A 22,252-nucleotide genomic window follows, 5' to 3' on the forward strand; every position below is an offset into this window, starting at 1 on the left:
GAACCGCAGAGCATTCTCGAGATGCTGTCCAGTGCCTCAGTCCTTCTTTGGAATTCTGGAGAATGTCATGTTCATACAGAAGTAAAGGCGCACTATAACTTTCATTGAGTAATGCGGAAAGTAGCACTAGAGCTTGCCAAGTCTCTCGATGGCCTTGCTCCGCTTCTCCTTGATTCGCTTGACTCCCTCAGCAGCAAGAGTTTTGAACTGATCTCTGGCCATGAGATCGTTTGTGAATCGGGTCTCGTAGTATGTCGCTCCAACGTGATCCATGTTGGGCACACGAAGACACATCTCCTTGAGGTTGACAGCATGTTCCGCTCCACGCTCAGCAATTTGCTTGCAGAGTGCCAATGCTCGAGGCAACAGCTGTCCGACTTCAGTCACTTCATCCACCAGACCAGTGCGAAGTGCCTATATTGATCAGATTAGCATGTCACAAGAGCGGCTGGCCTAGCATCTTACCTCTTCTGCTCCCATCGGGTCACCAGTAAATATCAATCGACGAGCTCTCTGTACACTCATCTTTCGAAACATCGGATGGGTCATCGGATTAAGACCATATTTGACCTGCGAAGCTCCAAAGGCCGCATTCTTCGAGCAGATAGTGATATCCGCAAAGTTGGCAACGTCCATGGCATATCCTGGACACATTCCTGCCACAGCACAGACGACTGGCTTGGGATAGTCGTAGACACCGATCATGAGTTTTAGTGCGATGTCAGAGAAGGCTTGCTTCTCGCTTGCATTTGACTTTTCCAGGAGTGTGATTTCCCATCCCGAGCTGAAGTAATCTTCGTTGCCGCAGAGTAGGATACAGGCGACATCTTTATGCTCTTTGTACTCATCGAGCACTTTTAGCAAGTCGTAGTGCACTTGCCAGTTCAACGTGTTCCTCTGCTTGGGGTTGTTGATTTGAACAAAGCCCACACCGTCTTCGATGCGTGTGTTGACGGTCACCAAGTTTCTGTCTTGAGGCATGACTATGGATCTTTTTCTTCGATTGTATGAAGTGAACGGCAGGATAGACGTGTGCAAACAGCTGTGAAATGAAATATAGACCTCGGTGTAGGCACTCGGTCATACCCAATGCGGAAGCACCGGGCAAAGCAGTGTTATTGGTCACATCCATGCGGGGTTTCCAAAACGAGCAGGTATCTGCTGCACCATGCCAGTCGCGCCAAGGCGATTGCTTCTCCGACTGCCCTCTACGATCGGCAGAGAGACGTTTTGCACTCGCATTCGCGAGCTGAACAGCCCAGATTGACCTCTCACATTGTTTTCTTCCATGTCGTGCAACCTGAAAATTGCAAAAAGTCGAACTCGTTCAACGTTCATCCATTCGTAAACGCTTCATGGACGACAGCATCGACAGAACGCCGTTCGCAGAAGCTCCGTGGCTGACAGGCGTTCCCTCTCCATATTATTCGGAGTCTCACAAGCAATGGCAGCGGACCTGTCGAGCCTTCATATCTGAAAACCTTGGCGACCATGGGCTGCAATGGATGCGTGATGGCAAGGCATCGTTCGATATGTATGCCAAATTCGCTGCAGCGGGGATGCTGATACCTTCACTGCCTGCGCCGTTGCCGGTCGAGCGCCTGAAGCAGTTGGGTGTGCACGAACTGCCGGGAGGTCTTCGTCTTGAGCAGTTCGATTACTTCCATTACCTGATATACACCAGCGAAGTATCGTCACCTTGAACAGCCTGGACAGGAAGCAATGCTGACCTTTACAGCTGTACTACTGTGGGCTTTGGGCTCCAGCCGGCATGATCATCCCTGGAATGGCTTTCGGCACTCCGCCGTTGTTGCACTACGGGAGCGAGGAGCTGCAAAATCGTCTTCTGCCAGAGCTTCTGCTTGGGAAGACGCGAGCATGTATCGCTGTGACAGAGCCTGGCGCTGGCTCCGATGTTGCGAATATAGAAACAACGGCAGTGAAAAGCACTGATGGGTCCCACTATATCGTCAATGGTTATAAGAAGTGGTAATTTATTCTTCGATGCCCTCGCGGTCATGCGCTCACCAGATGTAGGATCTCCACTGGTATATGGGCGGACTACGCAACGACCGCTGTCAGGACAGGTGGTCCTGGTGCCAGCGGTATAAGCCTGATGATGGTCCCTTTGAAGAACACCTCAGGCGTGACGTGTCGCTCCATGACGTTGTCCAATGGACAGGTCGCAGGCACAACTTTCATCGAGTTCGACGACGTCCGTGTACCAGTAGGAAACCTGATTGGGAAAGAAGGGCTAGGTCTGAAGTACATCCTGACCAATTTCAACCATGAGCGGATGAGCATGGTGATCAGCGCTCTTGTCCAGGCTCGGAAAGTACTCAGCACCACTTTTGCGTATTGCTCTAAGAGGCAAGCCTTTGGCAAAAGATTGATTGACCAGCCAGTCGTGCGCAACCGTCTTGCTAAAGCCGGCTCAATGCTGGAGGCAGAGTGGGCTCGAGCGGAACAATTGACCCATGGGATGAACACTTTGCCCAAAGCGGAGTCAGATACACTCTTAGGAGGATTGATCGCGATGGCAAAAGTCGCAGCTGCCAAAACGCTCGAGCATTGCATCAGCCATGCGCAAGTTCTGCTTGGCGGAAACAGTGTTACGCGAAGCGGCCAAGGAGAGCTCATCGAAGGTGAAGACACATGTCCCATTTCCCTGCCGTCCCAAGCTAATTTCGCTTCTAGCAATCTCGAGAGAAGTTGGCCTTTCGCGTGTGCCTGGTGGCTCGGAGGATGTCTTGCTTGATCTGTCTGTGCGGGAGTTGCTGAAACGGTGGGAAAAGCTCACGAAAGCTGCAGCGCAGAGCCATAAGTTATGAAGTCTGCGTAGAATCTTCTTTGCCGATAATCACGTCCAACATAATGTCTCCAATTACTGATGTCATCTTGGGTGCGGATTTATAGGTGATGACTTTCGAAGCTCACGACAGCCAGGGACGTCACTGCTCACCAAGTCGCGTAGGTACCCAGGGAATCGTCCAGATCACCGAGCAATGCATCGTGAAAGAACAATCTGTCCCATCGCCATTCGCCGTGCTGTTCACCGTCGTGATCGTAACTGGTGAACTCATCTCCTGGCTCGAATCGCTCGCTCGCATCGCCAGCTACCAGCATTTCGGTCGTTGGTGTAGAATCGCAATGGTCGCTCCTCAATATAGGTGGCAAATCCTGAGGATATGTCGCTGTGCTGTTAGAAATGCACAGGTTGTAAGCAGTGCCAAGCCTCAAGTAAGATGTCAAGTACTTTCGAAAGAGACGGTGCGTGACGCCATGAGACATGCTGGCTAGATCCCAACTCGGTTTCATAGCTGGTGCTGGGGAGTCCGTTCCGCTGACATTCGGAGGCCCAAGTGCATTGAGCTTGCTAAGCACACGATCGATACCATCCCATCTCTGGCGGTGTGCTTCCATATATCGGCGTAGGTGTTGCATATGATATTTGATAGCACATTGGTCTTCTGACACGGTGCTTAGCTTAAGAGAGAGTTGAAGCAGACGCATAGGAAATATGCACCATGCTGGGCTGATGGATGAGAGGTTAGTGTGAGAACTTTGCAATTACATCTGTGCACGTAGACTGACTCCTGCATATCTGATTTTGTTTCAAGTCCCTGAGATGACAACTCGTAGGCTGTGTTGGCCATCATGACAACACTCTCGGATATGGTTTTCGCGGCATCGTTGATCAAGTTCTGTGCTGGACTCGTGAAGTGCTCCGGATGGAGTGAGCACGTTGCAATCAAAGTGAAACTCAGGGCAATTCTAGCAGTCCTGCGCAAGTCGTTAGCACAGCGCGATCTCAACGGCCGGCTCTACGAACAGGATTTGCATCTTCAGTCGGCTCACGAATAGTAAGACAGCTGGCTTGACATCTCCGACCAGGACATGGTCCGCATGCCACGTTGAGACCTTCAACTGCCAGGAGTACAGAACGCTTTCATGATGCGCAACATGACCAGTGAAGTTGTGGGCATCTGTCGAGGACCCCACTTTGGGCCCAAGAGAACCGGACACCGGGTAAACGAGGCTCACCAAGTCGGTGAACGAAAACGAAAGTCCTAATTGAAGCCCAAAAAGTTGACAGACTTGGTTCCTGTCCAAGCAACTCAGGACGAAGGATTCACCAAGAGCTCCAGTGACTGCGTTCTCTCCAGGTTGGAGATTCACGCTAGATGGAATAGCATCAGATGGCAATCGAAGAGGCCGTCTCGTCATCAAAGCCAGAGTACGATCCCGTATGATAACGCACCACCATATTCTCTGGTAAACAGAGTCTCCTTCGTTCGAGGCGGAAGTGTGCCTAGTTCGAAGAAAGCGAATAGCGGTGTCGATCCAGCAGGAATTCCCCCTTACCAAATCGTCATATGGGCTGACAAGAGACAATAACAGGGCTCCTTGTGCAACAGTGAGAGGATCTGTCCATATCCCAAAATCGTAGAGCAGCTAGCTCACAGTCAGTAGCGCTCTTTCGTCCGCTGCAAAGACTTACACTAGCGCGGCGACAGAGAGTATGCCGGGCGGAATGATAGTCAGCAAATCCGCAATCACCAAGGGTGTGCGGAGAGAGGAACTTTCCATTAGTCTCATTCTTGTGAAAATCCATGTATTCGACAACGTTTACTTACAACACAACTAGCCGCGAGCAAGGCTTGAAACAGGAATATCGGCATCTTCTTTGTATTCCTACCGTCAAGATCGAGGTGGACGGAACGGAAGAGGGGGTCGCAGGCAGATGCCGATCATGGTAAATATTCTGGTGATCTAGGGAAAGTGATGAGCCCAGGTTGCCAGGTGCATTTGGTGAGCTGAGTTGGAGAGAGTTAAGACCAAGAGCATGAGCAGCATCATTCCGTGCCCTACGCCTCGGATCTTTGCGACGAGCCTTGCAGTGAGCCAGGCGGCAATCGAAGCCGTTAGAACTGCAAGGCGTGCATTTCGCATCGCCCGGGCCTAAGTCACATCGAACTTTCCTCTTCCGGCAGGAGTCGCAAGCTGGAACAGCCCTCCTTTTGCTCTGTGTAGGGTCCACGAGTCGGAAGACATCTGGCATCTTTCAGCTGTGCACGGCAGACATGGCGTGTGCGTGGCAAGTGACGAGTCACTTGTCGGAAAGCAGCTGATGTGAACGTGGAAGCCGTGTTTCTAGAACCTTGGGCATGTGACTGTGTGATGTCGAAAGGAGGGAAGCCAAGCCCAAGTGTGCGAGCAACAGGAATCGGATATCGGCGTTACATTTTCGCCGAGTGGCTCTCGCGGCTTGAGCCCGGCGTCAAGGGCTCGGTGGGCTGATCCGAACCCGCGCATGCCCGCGTCGCCCGTGCTGGTTCGTTCGTCACTTTCCGCTGCAGCTGCAGCTAACGTCGCGACACAACCAGACGACTTCTTTGCGCCAACTCGACTCCGCCAGCGACAGCACACTGTATCCTCACCGCCACGCGACACTATCTTTACACTCGCCTTCCGCCCCTCGCACCGAACTTCGAGCATCTTCCGCCTCCGATTCGCGCGACAGGCGACCCGGACACTTCACCTCCGCCTCTCCGCCGCTGCTGTATTCAACGTCTGATGGTCGTGCGAACAGCGTCTTCAGCACTCGGGTGGTGCTGCGACCACCATGCCGGGCTTCGTTGAAGACGGCGCAGATGCGCAAGCCCCGGCACCGCCAGAGTACACCGTGCTAAAGCAGCGTGTGGACCTTGATGTCGATTTCCCCGGCAAGTCACTTCGAGGCAGCACCGAGATTACCGTTCAGCCCCTCGTGCGGGATTTGCGCCACATCAGCCTGCACTGCCGGCAATGCAGACCGACGCAGGCGCAAGTGAGCGGGATCAATGCGAGGTTCGAGTATGACGATCCTTATCGACGGACACGAGTGGGTGAGAAGACAGGCGTGCACCAGCATGGAATGCTTCGTTCTCGGATACAAAGCGCACTCCGACCACTGCCAGAGGCGCAGCTTGTGGTCACACTCCCACCCAGGTTAAAGATCCAGGAACTGCGCGTGGATCCTGCGACAGCGCTGCCCATTCAAGAGCAGAGAGCTGGGGTGTCGAAGCCGGATGGAGATGCTTTGGAAACGCCTGTGATCGAGAAGTTACAACAACAAATCCCGCAATTCGCCCCAATCAAGCTCACAATTGAGTTCGAGTTGGACTCTGATCGGGACGGCATTCGATGGATCGGCTGCAACCCAGGCGATCAGCGGTACCCATACCTGTACACCAAATTGGATCCTTGGCCAGGGAACTCATCGAGCATATTTCCATGCGTGGACGACGCGACGAGCAAATGCATCTGGGAGATTGCGATAAGGTGTCCAAGGACTTTAGGAGATGCATATCGCAAATCTAAGGCTGATACGCCGCAAGCGAATGGACAGGTCCAGGAGGTCGAAGACGTGGATATGGCGGATGGGGATCAGTTGGTCGCCAAACAAAAAGAAAAGCGAAAGCCTGCGGATGACTATTTGATCGACATGGACAGTTCAGAAGCCGCACTGGAACTCGCGATCTTGTGCGTTGGTGATCAGTCAGAGGACACCGCAGATCCCGAGGATGATACACGGCATACTGTTACATACTCTCTCAACGACGCCGTCACAGCACGGCACGTGGGATTTGCCATAGGCCCTTTCGAGCATGTCGATCTTACCGCCTTTCGTGGCAGTGAGGAAGAGGCGAAATTGGGTCAGACAGCGGTCAAAGTGGATGCGTATTGCTTACCTGGCCGGTCAGCAGAAGTTGAGAACACCGGTTATCCCATCTGCCAAGCTGTCGACCACATCTCCGTCAACTGCGGGCGGTTTCCGTTTTCCACCTACCAATTGCTTTTCGTCGATGACATGATCTACGACACAGCGGGGGCGGCCGGCTTCACAATATGCAGCAATCGCCTGCTCTTTCCAGCTGACATCATCGAGCCTCTTGACCGGCACACCCGCATATTGGTCCGAGCAGTCGCAGAGCAATGGAGTGGCGTCAACATTGTGCCAAAAGAGCCTTCCGACACTTGGGTCATTGCAGGCATAACAGGATATCTCACCGACGTATTCATGAAGAAGCTGGCGGGTAACAACCAGTACCGATGGGAACAGAAGCTTGCTGCGGAAAGGGTCTACGACCTCGATGTTGACAGACCGTCGCTAGCACAACTAGGCTCTTTACTGCATATCGACCCAGCCATTCGCGATTTCCTCGATCTGAAGTCAGCCGTGGTGCTGGGTATTCTGGACCGTCGACTGATCAAGTCAAGTGGCTCCACTGGAGTTTTTCGCATCATCAACAAGATATTCCTAAACGCCAAGACTGGAAGTCTTCACAATGGCGAGCTGTCCACCGCCGACTTTCAGCGCACATGTGAGAAGCTTGGTCACAACAAGCTGGAATCTTTCTTCCGCCAGTGGGTGTTCAATTCCGGCTGCCCCATCTTCTATGTACAGCAGCGCTTCAACAAAAAGAAACTTGTCGTGGAGATGACGATTGCGCAAAGACAGCTCGAACGCCAGACCAAGCCGCAATTCGAGCCTTCCAACTTTATGCGGGAGGTCAAGGAGCACGTGCAAGAAGTATGGGCACCGGAGGTACAACCCGTTTTCACAGGACCTATGACGATACGGATACACGAAGCAGACGGTACCCCTTATGAGCACATAGTCGAAATCAAGGAACCAATCACGAAGCTGGAGATCCCGTATAACACGAAATACAAGAGGCTGAAACGCAATCGGCGGCAGAAAGAACGTGCCAATGCTGCAGAGGGAAACGTTGGCGAGGAGGGGGGCGATAGCGCTCTTCTATACTGCTTAGGCGACATTCTGGACAGCGAACAGGATCGGAAAGAATGGGACCTCACCGAGTGGTCTGCTGAAGACGAGGAGAAGATGAGTGGAGAATCCTATGAGTGGATCCGCATGGACGCCGATTTTGAATGGATCGGCAAGATTCACCTCGTCATGCCGGTGTACATGTACGTCTCCCAGCTGCAGCAAGATAGGGACATTGTGGCGCAGTACGAGTCCATGCGATATCTCGTAGGCTCCAACCCCCATCCTGTGTCGCTCACGATATTATTGCGCACACTCATGGACGAACGGTACTTCTACGGGATACGCAAAATGGCAGCGGATGGCATTGCAGTCCTCTCTCAGGATAAGCTGATGCATATCGGCAAGCATCATCTTATGAAAGCCTTCGCATACTTTTACTGCGAGAACGAGGGCGCTACCGGTCAAATTATGCCACGACCGAACGATTTTTCGAGCAGGATCACATTCATCATGCAATGCGCCATCCCACGAGCAATGTCCAAACTGCGCGACGAGGATGGTAAAGTGCCCATGGACGTGCGGGAGTTCTTCAAAGCGCTTCTCACACACAACGACAATTCTGATAATCCTGTTTCGGACTGCCATTACGTCGCCACGCTGATGTCATGTCTTGCAGATGCACTGGTAGCTTCGAAGTGGGATGGTGGTAGAAAAAAGGAAGCCCCTGCGCCGGAGCCAGAGGTACCCCAATCGTACACATTCGACTTCGGAGAGGAGGAAGAAGACGTCGGTATGGCAGATGTTGGGGGAGCAGTCAAAGATCCGCTTGATTTCGAAGAAGATCCCGTCGACCCAGACGCGCCATTCACAAAAAGTGCCATCGATGTGATTGAGCGTTATCGACGACTTGATGAATGGATTGTGACATATCAAAATGTCTACTCCACTACCGCCATCGAGTGCCTGCAGAAATTGGTCAAGGCGGGCATTGTCAAGGACAAGGTCATGGAGCTGATGCAGTACACAAGGCATAGCACTGCTGACAACGTGCGACTGGGGGCTTTTCGCTGCATGAACGAGATCGGTCTGACAAGGAAACCAGCCTTCATGAAGCATCTACTGTACTCACTAGCGGACGATGATTCCCCTTACTTTCGAGAGCGCATGTTCCGTTGCCTCGGTGAGGCCCTGGGCCACATTGCTCTCGGTGAGAACGAAACTGAGAAGCCAGCACCTGCACCTGTTAACGACGGTGGGCTGGTCCTGGAAGAGGCTCAAAGTAACGAGGCGAGGCGGATCGAGGCAACCAGGAAAACCACTCCCGAGGGTGCTATTGCAGCGCTGAAGATCGCGTTCGAGAAGGATGAGGTTTTCAAACAGGCTCTTTGGTATGCTGCAACATCGCCGAGCATTACCTTGGACGAGGTTGGCTCCTTCTGCGAGATTGCGGAGCTGATGTTCGACGCTGTCACATCGCTCACACTGACGATCAAGTACCCGTTGCCCTGGAAAGTTCAGCATCTTGGCAAGGGCAAGATGCGCTTCTACAACTATGGTACCCAGTACCGAACGAAGCCATCAAAGAAGGTTGGTCTTTCTTGGGATGCATACCAAGATCTTGAGGCATATAATCTCCAATACACTGGCCCACTAGCTCGGGAAACACAGCAAGCTATCAAGGAGAGGGACGATGCCAAGGCTTTGAAGATCCGATTGTCGCAACAGCAGCGCGAACAAAGAGAGCGTGAAAGCATGGAGGCAACAATGGCACTGCAGCAACAAGCTTCGTTGTCGATGCCTCCTCCCGTCATTCCGCCTACGCCTACTGAGCAGAAGTCAGGGTTCAAGCTCAATCTTGGTAGCCTGAAGCGCAAAGCTAGCGTAGACATCGCTTCCCCACGCGAGGCTAGCCCCAAAATCCCCAAAGCCAGCAAAGCATCAACTCCAGGTGCTTCCGCCAAGAGTGCCACTGATGGCAGACGAGGGTCCGCATCTCTCAAGGCAGGCAGAAAAGGTGGTCCGCCTGTCGTGTTACAGCTTGGTATAGCCGGCTCCAGGAGGGCATCGGACATAGTATCCAAGCCACCTCATCCTGGTCGAGGACCAAGTGGGCAGCCGCCTGCCAAGAAGATTGTGCCAGTTAAATGCGGCGGACGAAGCAGGCAGAGCTCCTTCTCAGGTCCCGCAACCAACGGTGCATCGTGGAGCCCTGCGCCACCAAGTTTGACCTCGCCGGCTGGGCCGCAAATGAACCTCGGTGGCTTCAGGAGCTTCGGTGATGCTTCTGCATCGTCAGCCACAGCTGCCCCTGGCGCGGCACCGGCCATGTCGCCACCTTCGTTGACCGGGTTCCGCTCCCTATCTGGTGGCGATGCCGCGTCGCCCCAACCCATAGCAGCAAGCGGTTTCAGAAGTCTCAGTGGCGAATCTCCTAGCATCAGTCCGCCGGCGACTGCCTCACCACACAGTCACGCCCACCCCAGCCCTGGTGTACAAAGCCTTACGGGCGGGGCCATCACGAGTCTCAGTAGCTTAGGGCAAAATGGAACGTCAGGAGATGCGAAGCCAGAGCCGCCTAAGAAGAAATTCACTTTGAAACTTGGGGTGAAGCCCAAGACTGAGCCGTCTGGATAGAGTCATGGCGAGAGTTTTCTTAGCACGCAGAGCCCCAGTCACGACGAGAGGGACTCTGTAATGGAATTGGAAACAAACAGGGAATGGACGATGGCATGCCTTGAGCCGGGGTGTTACGGCCGTTTCTTAGATGGGGTCGCACTTGCCCGTCACCACTGGAACCAGCACGGTGAATACCGCATCACGAGACATCGGCAGATCAAGAAGTGAATTAGCTCGAGGGTTGGGTGCACTGGCGGGGACATAGGTATGAGACCTTTACGACTTCTTCTTCGGCACTGTCTGATGAGTCGATCCCAATCATAGCCCGTATTATTTGGAACGTCACGTCCTGTTGGCTTCGTCAAAGGATCTACACTGTGCCACATTTTCCCGCAAACGCTTGTATGTCTTCTGTTTGATTTCCTTGGTTGCCTGTTTTACATAATGAGTGACAGGTCGCGCGTGGACTATCGTTAGAACACCACATCAAGTGTTGGAATTTTCTCATACCATCGCAGCGATTGTCTCTAAGGTGAACGACCTTTCCCAGCCTTTCATATTTGGGCAGGAATAGGGAGTATATCAGAACATTGGATTTCGCCGCAAATGTTATGAAGTTCGGCTATGGGCATACATCTTGTGACTGTTTATGGAATGCGTTCGATTTCTGCGCAAAATCTCCAACCTGAGCGCCGCTTTCGCCTACCACTGCGTCGTCACCATCTTGGGTCAATGATCGGAGTTTGCCCAAAGTCTTCTTTCAATGTCACGCCAATTGGGCTTTGTACGCCATGCGCCTCAACTCCAGGCTCCAAATCATCCCATTCTGTAACCGCTGCTTTCGTAGGTCTCGGATCCCGTGAAATAGGTGTCTCTTCTCGTTTTCCGATGTCAAAGATCTCAGCAAAGAAGTTTCTGATCGATCGATGTGTTGCTGGTATACAGCAGCAAATGACGCCAACCACAGACTCCACGAGTGACCACATACATAGTCCAGCAATATCCACCATTGGATCCGTTCGGTGTGCTGCAGGTTCGACTAGAGTTGCTCGCATGATGGAACATATGATGACTCTACAGGAATGAATTAGCATGAACTGAGCATCAGATAGCACTGAGAGAACGTTCGACTTACATTCCACCTAGGCCAAAGATGCCCAACACTTTGAGCTTCTTCCTCCGGTTCATTTGCAGGCCCCAAATCAACTTGAATGGCAGCACAACCACGCAGCAATCCGTCACGATACTGATGATAGTGTTCGAATAAAGATACGGTCTGTGATCTTTGCACGTGCCTCCACTCTCGATCGGAGTCGCAGTGACTCTATTCCAGAAGTATGCGACCGGTTCGCACATAATGATCGCAAAAACAGTCAGAAAGAAGCTTGTCAAACAGACAATTCCGATCAGCGCCCAGCAGTATCGTCGAAATATTTGCTGCTCTGGTGTCGCGGAGTGGAAGATCCGAGTGTAGAGTAGTAGCGTACTTGTCTTCGTAAGAGCCATGACGAGGAGGTAGTTGATCTGATCGAGCCAGATGAGTAGTAAGACTTCGCGGATCTTAGTCGGATGGGAGGAGAAAGTCGATCGTCCGAGGCCATCGTTCGCAGAGACAAGGATGAGAAGGCAGCCGATGAGGGAGCCTAAGCCGGCGAAGAGACAAACCCAGTCATCAGAACCGATGCCTTCTGATGTACCGGTTTGTGTGAGAGGTTGTTGAGAGGAGAATTTTGGGCGGGAGTTGTGGCGGGCGATGAAGCGCAGGGTGACGAAGAAGGTGAGGAGGATGAGAAGGATGGTCGTACTCGCTACGATTGTGGAGGAGGAATATGTCATGTTGGAGATTTGCCGAGTGATCGCGAGGCTGGTGGTAGATGACGATGTCCTAGGAGGTTTCTGCTGCGATCAGTTGTAATGACTGTTTAATCGAGTGTCGGCTATGAGTTCAGTGCATTAGAAAGAAACAAAGCGCGGTAGAAGGAGCGGTTTGAAAAGATTCATTAGTAGCAGTATGGTACAATGTCTGCGATACTCAGCCGGCTTCGTGGCATGCGCAAGCAACCCGCGTTTAGTCCTTCGCAAAATTCACGACAGTCTGCGTTGCCCTTCCCACAGGGCTGGTCCCCAGGTGCTGCAGAAGACCAAGAAAAGTATTCCAGAAAGAGCGCTGCCCATGTTCTCAGTCTAGCCTCTGCTGCATCCCGTTTCTAGCACCCCCTTCACCATGTGAATTGCCGCCTACACGTTCGTTTTATCCTCCGCCTTCTGCCTCGCATCCCTGAGCTTCGAGTTCTTCGCGGCCTTAGGCTTCTTCAGTTCACCGACCATGAACCAGCAGAGGATCTGACAAAGGAATGCAAAGATTCGAAGGATCACATCAATTGATGGATGGTGCTTGAGAGCTTCCCCTGCGGTAGCTTCCAAGATGGTGTCGACAACCAGCCATTGCTCGAGTGCGAAGAAGAATAGTACCAAAGTAACCTGGGTGATCATGCGGCCACTGCTTCCGAGTTTCTCGTAGCTGCTCTGTATGAGGTTGCGAGTCCCTTCGTTGGTGTTTGTGATAAGGTGACTAAAATTGTCAGCAATGTTGCAAAGACTGTATAAGTATAAGTGGAGTGACTGGACTAACCTGAATGCTGGGCGTAGAAGGCCGAGGAACATGAATCTCACTACGAGATACCAAGCCGAAACGACCATGAAAAGGACAATAAGGAGACCGAGTACCCAGAACGGGCTGATCGTAAGCCGGTTCGAGTCCATCGCAACCTTCGTCACTCGTTCTGCCATGTCCGCAGCTGGTGGTATTGGCGTGGCGCTCACAGCGGCGAAAAGTGTCGAAGTCGAAGTGACTCGAGAAGTGCTAGGTAGTATGTTTGAGGCTGCGCTCGAGTTCGTGGTGGTGTTCAAGTGAGGCGCTGTTGTGACGTTGGCAGTGCCGCGGGTAATCGAACCCAGTGATGTCAAGATGGTGGAGTTCGTATCCATCGTGGTGAGCAGTGCGCCCGGGTCATGAGCTGAAGGGATCACGAGAGAAAGCCCGTGGTTGAGTCTCAGCAGGAAGAAAGAGCTTGTGACTTGCGTTTCGAATTTAACTTTTTCACGTGCAGCGAGTGAATGCGACGGCCCTATCCGGTTGCAATTCCGCGTCGTTGGGATGTAAGCGTCTTCCAGCAGGTAGCAAGGGTCACGGGATCTGCCATTTGAATATAAGTTCTTCTCAGGTGCGTATAACACGCTTTTACCTACTTCTCCCAGAAGCTGCACATGCCACAGTTTCCTGTTCGTTCGAAGTGCCCAGGGCCGAGTGAAGCCTCCTCCGCCAACATCACCGAGCCTATACTAGGTGCCAAAAAGTGGCTCGTGGCTTTTTTTCATGCAAAGCGAATCTTGTAGCGTAGATCAATGCCTGCGAGTGCTGGGTCGCTCACAGCGATCTCTTCTCCATCTTCGACCAATTCCTTCAGCTTCTTGTTCAAATTCGCTTCTGTCTGCTCTCTCAAACCATCAGGGCTGCTGTAGTAGAGCGACTTTGCCTCAGACCTCAGATTTGGCTTCTTCAATTGTGCCTCTGGTCGCTCAGCTAGACTCTCCACGAATTCACCCAATGTACTCTCTGGTGACAGAGTGAGATCCTTTGGCAGATTACCACAAACAGGGCAATCTGGCTTCTTCTTGTGTCCGAAGGTGTATGTGTAGATGCTGTTATCACCGGTGTACAACATGTAGTTGTTTGGGGCCGGAGTGAACTCGTCATCGGGATCGTAGGTCTCCGGATCGACACCGGGCGGCAGAGAAGCAGGGTTGGCGAGGAAGGGGGCAGAATTGGTGGCGATTTTGAAGGCCTCATTGCACGTTGAAGCTGCAATGATTGCATTTGTCGAGGCGATGGCGGGTATGATGTTCTTCACCACACCTTGAGTCATGGAGTAGGTAACGCCTTCGATGCCATACTCTTTCGCACGCTCAAGGGCCAGCTTGTAGAGCCACGTGATGTGTTCCGGATCATCGGTGTCGAGAGTGTCGTCCTTGCGTAACTCAGGCCACTTAATGATGTGCGCCCACTCAATGCAATGCTGTGGCTGACGAGGAACGGTGGCGAGTGTGCAGAGGGGAACAGCAGCGCGAGGAGCGTGCATGTCTAGCTGGCACTCGATACAGGAGGTCATGGTTGGGAAAATGACACGCGACTGGCCTTTGAAGCCCTCTGTGCCGCCGTCAATCAACGGCTTGAGGCTGTCCGGGTTCTCCATATCAACCATGCCGACCAGTGTCGCGTTGATCCACCGTCGAGCCTCAATGCTGTCCAGCCCACAAATGACGATGTGGAACTGCATGTAGTAGTCCTCGTCCTTGTCCTGGATCTTGCCGACGTACGCATTGATTTTGCATCCCGGTACGCGTTTCATGACAAAGTCGGCCGCCACTGTCGCCTTGGGCGAGCCCACATCCTTTTGTCGGAAGAGGAACTGGCGATTCAAGTTGGAAACGTCAATGGTATCCATATCGATGACATCTATGTTTTTGAAGCCCGATAAGGCCAAGTTCTTCAGAATTTCGCATCCCAGTCCTCCAGCGCCGATGACCAGCACTTTAATGTTCTCCAGCGTCTGGATGGTGGGCTCGCCTGGGATGAAGGCCTCAGGATCGGTGAAGGCACCGGCTCGTGAGAGAATGCGGTCGAGGTGAGCATATCGAGCTCGTGAGGTGGTGTTGTCGTTAGAAATCGTGGGCACGGCGCCTTCTGGCTGTATTGTTGCAGCCATCTCCGCGTATAAGAGAAGGGTGTGTGGTGTTTGTGGAAGCTCTGTGACGTTTGGAGCTTCCTGGCTCCACCGCTGCTATCGATAAGCAGGCGCGAAAACACGTGACGTGTCACATTTCCCAGTCAAAAGGCCGCCTTCTTCTTTCCATCAACATGAAAGCATCAACATGTCATGGCCGACTTCCTCACGGCAGTCAAGACGACTGTCGCAAACAGTAGTGAGGAGCTGCAACCCTCGCTGAAAGATGTCTCCACTCGACCGGATCAGAAAAAAGCCAAGCCAGAAGTGGTAGTCCAGCCAGCAGAGGATGATGGACGCAGTGCCGGTAGCGAACCTCAAACAGAGGCGGATGTCTTCGACTTTCCTGTATCTCCAGAACAAGCTCTCCAGATCTTGAGGAGCGAGCCCAATTTGCCGGCCGTTCGGAGTATACTGGAGCAACTTCGCTCTGGTCAAGGACTTTCGTCTAATTTCAGTATTGATGCTGTAGGGCCACAGCAAGCCCAACTGATCAATGCTATCGTCAACACCATAATACCAAACTTCTGGTCAGCTCTTGATAAGAGAGACCGAAAGCTGCTTACATCATGCCTGACCAACGTGGCGGGAGGGAATGCGATTACAGCCAGGATCCGAGCAGTGGCAGATGTCCTTTTGGACACTACGTTGTCCACGTCTGGGGCTAGTGAGCTGCAAGACTTACTGGGAGTGATGCTTCAGCTGCTCACTGGTGAGGCATTTGTTAGTCATGTTTGGCAGGGGCTAGTGAAAGCTGTTCCCGACCAGACCAAGCGATCGATGTCGTGGAAAGAATTTATAAATCTGATCGGCAGTGGCAAGGTAGTCGCTACAATCGCACGCGCGGAAGACATCCTGAGCGATGTTTCGGATGTTCACGTGAAGCGATCTTGGATCTCTAACGCGTCCGAGTATACGAATTGGCTTGGACGAAGCATCACGGAGATGGTTGCCGTTGAAGCGGAAGGATCTGATGAGCAGGCCAATTCTCAAGCAGCAGCCCAATTGCTGACGAAGGCATTTGGCTTGGGTTACCCTGTGCCTCTGGTCAAAGCGATTCTCTCGTATACCGCAACCTTTGCACGATCTTCTTCGGATGCGACACACGGGTTTCCGCAAATCATAAGGAGATTACCAAGTTTCACGAAACGTCAATTCTTGGAGAGCACTTTACAATGGTTGTCACAGCTGCGTTCATCGGTACCATCAGGCGATGGTGACCATATGACTGGAAGTGCCAAAGTCGTGCCTAGTTTGGCGGCATGTATAGATCTGCTCGTGCATGAGGAGAATGCAAGCCGCGAACAGTTGCTGTCGTTTTCTGCCGACCCGACATTGCTGAGCACAACATCAGTGCCAGTGCGCCGAGCCATGGTCGCAGTAATAGCTGAAGCGCTTCCTGATGAACTGCCAAACGTGTTGGAAAGGTTGATCACGACGTTTGGGGACCGACTCTTCATCAACCACGCTCCGATCATCCACCAGGAGGTCATTGCACAACTGTTGCTCCTCGTAGCTGGATATTTGCATCGTCAAAGCCCAATAGCTGTTCTGATGACTACACGTTCCTCTGGGCACATGTCTGGAACCAGTAACAGATTGCACAGCAGCAACTCTCGTGCCAGATGGCTCGGCATGGTTGTAGCTACAACGATATCCAGCCTTGTTGACAAGGAGGATGCGAGAATGAACTTCGAGACTGCGGAAATGCAGACGGAGGATGCGAAATGGTACCAGCGGCTCATCAAGTCAGACGACAAGCTTGGGACACTACGAGACTTTGATTCTTTTCTGACGTCTCGATCGGCCATGACCTACCAAGGACGAAAGCCGGCTAGGAGCAAAGAACTACCCATCATCAATGGAAAGCAATCCTTTGGGCCTCCCAGGCCGCCAGTGCAGACTGAAGTTATTGGCGAGAAGGTCACAGAACTATCGGATGACGAGGGCGAAGAAGATGATGAGTTGAAGCCATACGCGAAACCCGACAGCGATCCTGAAGACAGCGACGAAGACGCGACGCTGGTCAACCGCGAAAAGGTTCGGCCGCCCGTGTACATCCGAGATCTGATGCGTATGTTGCGTGAGGATAAGAAGCATGGTAAATTCCAGGTTGCAATAAAGCACGCAGCTTCGTTGATCAGAAAGAAGTCCAATTTTGGCAGAGAAGTGACCGACCATGCAGAGGAGCTCGGGCTGCTTCTCTGTGATCTACAGGATCCCTTTGATACGGAAGACTTTGATGAGCTAAAACTGCAAGCGCTGATGGCAGTGCTTCATAGCGACGTGGGCAAAATAGCACCATGGCTAAGTCGACAGGCTTTCAGCGGCGATTACTCGCTCTCCCAACGCTGCATTATGCTGTCAGCTCTTGGCCTCGGAGGCAGAGAGTTAGCTGGGCTGAGAGATCAGGATGATCTGAATCCAGTGCTCCCAAATACCTCATTTCCCAGCAAGAAGCTTCCTGCTCGGCTTCACGCTATGTACGACTCTACCTCTCCACCTGTGAAGCGCCTAGAATCAGCCAGCAGTAGCGTGGAGGATGCCATCATGAAACCTCTCGCTCTATCAGCCGCAGACCAAACAACTTCACACCTCAACGCGGTCAAGATCAAAAAATTTTCCAGCCGCATGGACGTTGAACGAACGAAACGTAGACCAGCAGCAAACCAGCTTGCCAAGATATTCGCAACGCACTTCTTCAACCCCCTAGTCACTCGCTATCAGCAAGAGATTGCTTCATATGGGCAACGCAGCGTCTTCGCGTCTGCCGCCATCGTGCAAGTCACCTTTGTCAAGACACTGGCTCTGCTCCTGCATGCCGCGGGTCCTGCTACGATGGGCCTCCCGGACGTGACAACTGCGTTCTGGGAGCTGCTGTTGAATCTCCGTGTGGCTTCAGCGAACGACATATCCATTCTAGAGTCGGTGCTCTTTGCATTACTCACGTTGCTTGAAGTGAACTGTGAGTGGGGAAATCGTGCACGGCTAGCGCAGGAAGAACCGAAGAGATTAGCGGAAACTCAAAGCTGGGTTGAAGTTGTCTTTGAGCGGACAGGTAGTGGAGGGTTGGTCACCGAGGCGGGTGGCGAGGAGGGCAAAGTCCGAATGCTGGCTGCTGGAGTGCTTGTTAAGTGCCGAGAAGTCATTGAGGCATATCAGAAAGGAATTATGGGCGGGCTGCAGTCTGGGTGACCTTGACCAGGACTGAGGTGCCTATGCTTTGGCTACTGGACGTATTGTCTCTCCCTCCACTGCTCATATCACGGGCTCGATACAGGGTCGATGGCAGTCCTGGTCTCTGGTATATGCACGTTTTGGTCCTGAACGGCTTTGGTTCTACTGAACGTTCAGTACGTCATTGGCAGTATTCCTTGGCACTGATCCAACGTTCATCGCTCGAGCCAAGGTAGCTCTATCGCTGTGTCAACAGGAGGGAACAGAACCAGCTTCGTGTTCATCTCATCAGGACTACTGCTTGGAGACCGTGTCGTACTTGACACTTGTGCACGTGACGTCGTCGTCAAAACTCGCCTCACTTCCAGTAGCTCCTGCATGCACTGCTGAATTGTCGGTAGCTCGCTCCTTCGTCCTGCACTGGGTTGCAAACAGAAACGCGTGGCGGGCACTTTTGTGCTCAGCCCGCCAAGCGCAAGCATACCAAGAGACGATGGAGAAGCCCGCCCAAACCCTATCTACGTAGACTCGACGGCTATGCGCCCCAAGACGCAACGGTCGTACCCTTATTGGCCAATCTGGTGTCGATCTTTCGGGGGTTCCCACGGAAGGATCTATTCTGCACCAGCTTCGAAGGCTCTCACAGAAGCCTTGCCATTGAACAACTTTTTAGCAATGTAAAGCCTGCTTCACAATCAGCGTGTGCAGCAAGGCAACATCATCACTCGCTGGACAGGATGCGATCGCACCATCGCTATGTGTACATGGGCGCCATTGCCACCTTTCTGATGATACTGGGCGAGCTGCTGTACTTCGGGACACCAAGATGGACCAAAGGCCTCGTACACACGACGTTCGGGCGTGCGAAACCTGCACAGCCCTCGGACGTCTTCTTGGTCTTCCGTACTGGTGCAACAGAGATGCATACCAAACTGCCAGCACACGTTAATACCACACTGACTCTGGCCGAGCACGCAATGATATTCGCAGATGTCACCCAAGAATTTGCTGGATACACTATACACGATGCCCTTGAAAGCGTATCTGAAGAGACAAAGACCAGTAATAACGACTTCCGCGTTTACCACCAGATACAACAACACAGGGAAGAGAGCGCCTTCTTGCAAGGATTGCCAGCTAAAGAAGCCTGGACCCTCGACAAGTACAAATGGCTCCCAACGATCCACAGAGCAACAGTGGCAATGCAAACGACGGACGCCAAATGGATGGTTATTGTGGAGGCTGACACAAGCCTGTCGTGGACAAATTTGCTACATTGGCTTGGTTCATTGGACGCATCGAAGCCGCACTACCTTGGAGCCAGGAATTTTGTTTTCAGTGATCCCTTCTCGCACGGTGGCAGTGGTGTGCTGATTTCTCTCCCGGCGCTGCAACTCTTACAGCAGAAACGCCTGGCTGAGGGTGCAGCCAAATTCGATTCAGCATGGGAGGCCCGTTGCAATACACCTCGAATTCTGTACGGCGACCTCGCTTTAGGCCTAGCATTGAAAGAGGCTGGCGTTGCTCAGGAGCAAGTCTGGCCAGTCCTTCAAGGAGAGCAAGTGTCGACTATGGGTTGGGACAAGCAAGTCTGGTGTCGAACTCCCATCTCATGGCATCACAACAGCCCTGAAGAGGTAGATGCACTCTGGAGATTCGAAAGGGACTGGATAAACACGCATGCCCCAGGATCGACATTCTTCTTCGGCGATGTCTTTCAACACTTCGTGAAGCCGTATATTGGAGAGGATCGTAGAAAATGGAACAATCTTGCCCAGCGTCGAAAGCTTGTGCACACAGACTCTCTTACTCCCGATGACAAGGACCTGGAAAAGTACTCGGAGCTAAATGGGCAGGAGCAAGAGGCGACACGATCTCCAGAGGCTTGCGCGGCGGCTTGCGCGAACGAAGGACGGTTTCCGTGTATACAGTGGGCATTCACTCCAGGTCGCTGTCATTTGGATCACCTTATCCGATTGGGCAGTTCCACAGAGCAGGAAGGAACGCAATGGACCTCGGGATGGATTCCAGATCAAGTGGCATCAACCAGCGCCCAGATGATGGCATGCATCCCTTGAGCCTTGCTCCATATAGGAGTACGAAATTGACCAATTGACACCTAAAATTTATGAGCGACATCGCATGGGCAACAGCGTGTCGGTCTTGGAATGTGAAAGACAATGGAAAATTGCGAGGCCATCAAGCGAACTCGGTTGAATGGAGTACCCTAGCGATTCCAATTTCCCTCCTGTTCACTGGGCGGCATACTACATCACGAAAAGACAGTCCAGCTCTAGTCTGCGGAACTGGTCATGAGCCCGCGTTGGACACGATCAGCTGCACGGTCCCACCCGGCCAGACATGAAGCCCGATACCGACTACTTTCGGTGCTTCTGGATGTGCGCTGGCACACCAGCGCTTCCCTGACCACTGTAGACAACATCGGCGAGTTCCTTCTTGTCGGCAGCTGACATGTTGCGGAGATCCTGTCGAAAGTTAGCTATAGCGTGAGATGGCGCAAAGATGTTGCACGTACATAAACGGTTCCGTCAGCGAAGGTGAGGAGATCGGCCTCAACCTCGTTGGAAACCGCCCTCCTGCTACCACCGGCGCGGCGGTTGCAGTCGAACCCACTTGGCTCCCAGCTGAAGGCAGAGAAACCGTTTGGTCCATCAGAGACACACTTTCAGATGTTAGCCACTAGTTTGCATCTCTAGATTTCTCGAAAGTTCTCACCTGGCCCCCATTTCCGCGGGCGATGAAGTTGCAACCTGCGTTGCCATCGGTGGGTGGGATCCCGCCCAGGGACAAGTCGTTGGCCTGTGGGTTGGTGATACGAGTGCTACCGAACGAGCGGCCATCGAACACGCAGCAAGAGCATGGGTTCACATCCTGGAAATTTTTGCATCAGAGTTCTGGACAGATTACTTGCAAGATATGGGGCTGCATACAGAGCATGTGACGAACTCGCCGGCCTGGCAGGCCACGTTGCTGCCAACGTATGCGTCCAAGTTTCGGACCTGCGCATGGGCAGTCATGGCCATGAGGGCAATGGAGCTGATCTTGGAGAAAAACATGGTGTCTGTTGTTTGGAGATCGGGGTCGATCTGTGGTATGGGGGTTTGCTGCTGGAATTTGCTGGCTGTGAAGGCTGAGGCTACTGCTGATGCTCTATCTCTGCACAGGACATTTCAGGCCTTGATATACTGCCGCCTCAGACCTCTTTCATTGCTATTTCTCCTGTTTCGACACTCCAATACCAGATCCTTCGGGGATATGACAGCATGGTAAACACGTTTGAACGGGCCAAGCATCTGTTGTTGTTCTGAAGGATGTGCAATCACAGTCACGGCGACAGCATCGTGCGTATCGTCATTGCTCTTTCCTTCGGTATGGGCGAGTGAGTGCAGAACGAGAGATCGACCATTCTGTTGCCCATCGTCCTCCGTAGCGTTATTTTCTGACGTTGCTACAGAGCTGTGCCATGCCCGCGGCTGTGCATTGGAAGCAGAATGTAAGACGGCGACGATGATCTTCGACTTATTGCGCGCATGAAGCATTTGGCATCCCAAGCTCCTTCTTAATCTGGTATATTCCCGTACAACTTTGGCACCAAATCCTAAGCTACGGGAATGCCCAGAGGACAAGAGACGTGATATGGTTTCCAAAGTGCCAAGGTAAGGCCTCCCGACTCCGCGTGGGATACTTTGCAGGTGCATAGTGCACTTATGTCACCCGGTGCTGAATACACTACCGTAGCGGGATGACGATCACAGCACAATAACCAATGAGAAGGCTAAGCCCAGACTTGCAGTGCCCCGGAATGCACCGCTCCTCTCCAGGCTGGAGTGAAGCTCAGCTTCTGCAGCAACACAAGCCGGAACAATTCATGCTCATC

The 22,252-nt window shown here is 52.6% G+C and overlaps 10 protein-coding genes across 10 annotated transcripts; 4 read left to right on the forward strand and 6 right to left on the reverse strand.

The window, feature by feature from the left end:
* Positions 1–126: 126 nt before the first annotated feature.
* Positions 127–981, reverse strand: RHO25_006272 (uncharacterized protein; the record flags this gene model as incomplete). Its single annotated transcript, XM_023597109.2, has 2 exons — positions 127–414; positions 466–981. The coding sequence occupies 2 exons, from the start codon at positions 979–981 to the stop codon at positions 127–129; spliced, it is 804 nt and encodes a 267-aa protein (XP_023452311.1).
* A 551-nt stretch (positions 982–1,532) lies between these two features.
* RHO25_006273 (uncharacterized protein) lies at positions 1,533–2,831 on the forward strand (the record flags this gene model as incomplete). Its single annotated transcript, XM_023597110.2, has 4 exons — positions 1,533–1,688; positions 1,739–1,989; positions 2,038–2,645; positions 2,698–2,831. The coding sequence occupies 4 exons, from the start codon at positions 1,533–1,535 to the stop codon at positions 2,829–2,831; spliced, it is 1,149 nt and encodes a 382-aa protein (XP_023452081.2).
* Positions 2,832–2,958: 127 nt separating this feature from the next.
* On the reverse strand, positions 2,959–3,843 carry RHO25_006274 (uncharacterized protein; the record flags this gene model as incomplete). The annotated part of the gene is made up of 3 exons (XM_023597111.2): positions 2,959–3,535; positions 3,595–3,783; positions 3,833–3,843. 3 exons carry the CDS (start codon positions 3,841–3,843, stop codon positions 2,959–2,961), a joined length of 777 nt encoding a protein of 258 aa, XP_023452316.2.
* Positions 3,844–5,626: 1,783 nt separating this feature from the next.
* RHO25_006275 (uncharacterized protein) lies at positions 5,627–10,411 on the forward strand (the record flags this gene model as incomplete). The annotated part of the gene is made up of 1 exon (XM_023597112.2): positions 5,627–10,411. One exon carries the CDS (start codon positions 5,627–5,629, stop codon positions 10,409–10,411), a length of 4,785 nt encoding a protein of 1,594 aa, XP_023452327.1.
* A 698-nt stretch (positions 10,412–11,109) lies between these two features.
* On the reverse strand, positions 11,110–12,229 carry RHO25_006276 (uncharacterized protein; the record flags this gene model as incomplete). Its single annotated transcript, XM_065602765.1, has 2 exons — positions 11,110–11,467; positions 11,529–12,229. 2 exons carry the CDS (start codon positions 12,227–12,229, stop codon positions 11,110–11,112), a joined length of 1,059 nt encoding a protein of 352 aa, XP_065458837.1.
* Positions 12,230–12,631: 402 nt separating this feature from the next.
* Positions 12,632–13,381, reverse strand: RHO25_006277 (uncharacterized protein; the record flags this gene model as incomplete). Its single annotated transcript, XM_023597114.2, has 2 exons — positions 12,632–12,965; positions 13,026–13,381. 2 exons carry the CDS (start codon positions 13,379–13,381, stop codon positions 12,632–12,634), a joined length of 690 nt encoding a protein of 229 aa, XP_023452331.1.
* A 386-nt stretch (positions 13,382–13,767) lies between these two features.
* RHO25_006278 (uncharacterized protein) lies at positions 13,768–15,159 on the reverse strand (the record flags this gene model as incomplete). Its single annotated transcript, XM_023597115.2, has 1 exon — positions 13,768–15,159. The coding sequence occupies one exon, from the start codon at positions 15,157–15,159 to the stop codon at positions 13,768–13,770; it is 1,392 nt and encodes a 463-aa protein (XP_023452330.1).
* A 171-nt stretch (positions 15,160–15,330) lies between these two features.
* Positions 15,331–18,372, forward strand: RHO25_006279 (uncharacterized protein; the record flags this gene model as incomplete). The annotated part of the gene is made up of 1 exon (XM_023597116.2): positions 15,331–18,372. The coding sequence occupies one exon, from the start codon at positions 15,331–15,333 to the stop codon at positions 18,370–18,372; it is 3,042 nt and encodes a 1,013-aa protein (XP_023451877.1).
* Positions 18,373–19,091: 719 nt separating this feature from the next.
* RHO25_006280 (uncharacterized protein) lies at positions 19,092–20,432 on the forward strand (the record flags this gene model as incomplete). The annotated part of the gene is made up of 1 exon (XM_023597117.2): positions 19,092–20,432. One exon carries the CDS (start codon positions 19,092–19,094, stop codon positions 20,430–20,432), a length of 1,341 nt encoding a protein of 446 aa, XP_023452790.1.
* A 300-nt stretch (positions 20,433–20,732) lies between these two features.
* On the reverse strand, positions 20,733–21,431 carry RHO25_006281 (uncharacterized protein; the record flags this gene model as incomplete). Its single annotated transcript, XM_023597118.2, has 4 exons — positions 20,733–20,840; positions 20,891–21,037; positions 21,091–21,246; positions 21,306–21,431. The coding sequence occupies 4 exons, from the start codon at positions 21,429–21,431 to the stop codon at positions 20,733–20,735; spliced, it is 537 nt and encodes a 178-aa protein (XP_023451813.1).
* Between the last annotated feature and the right edge of the window lie 821 nt (positions 21,432–22,252).

Source organism: Cercospora beticola, chromosome 4 (assembly GCF_033473495.1).
Source record: "Cercospora beticola chromosome 4, complete sequence".
Taxonomy (NCBI): Eukaryota; Fungi; Ascomycota; class Dothideomycetes; order Mycosphaerellales; family Mycosphaerellaceae; genus Cercospora; species Cercospora beticola.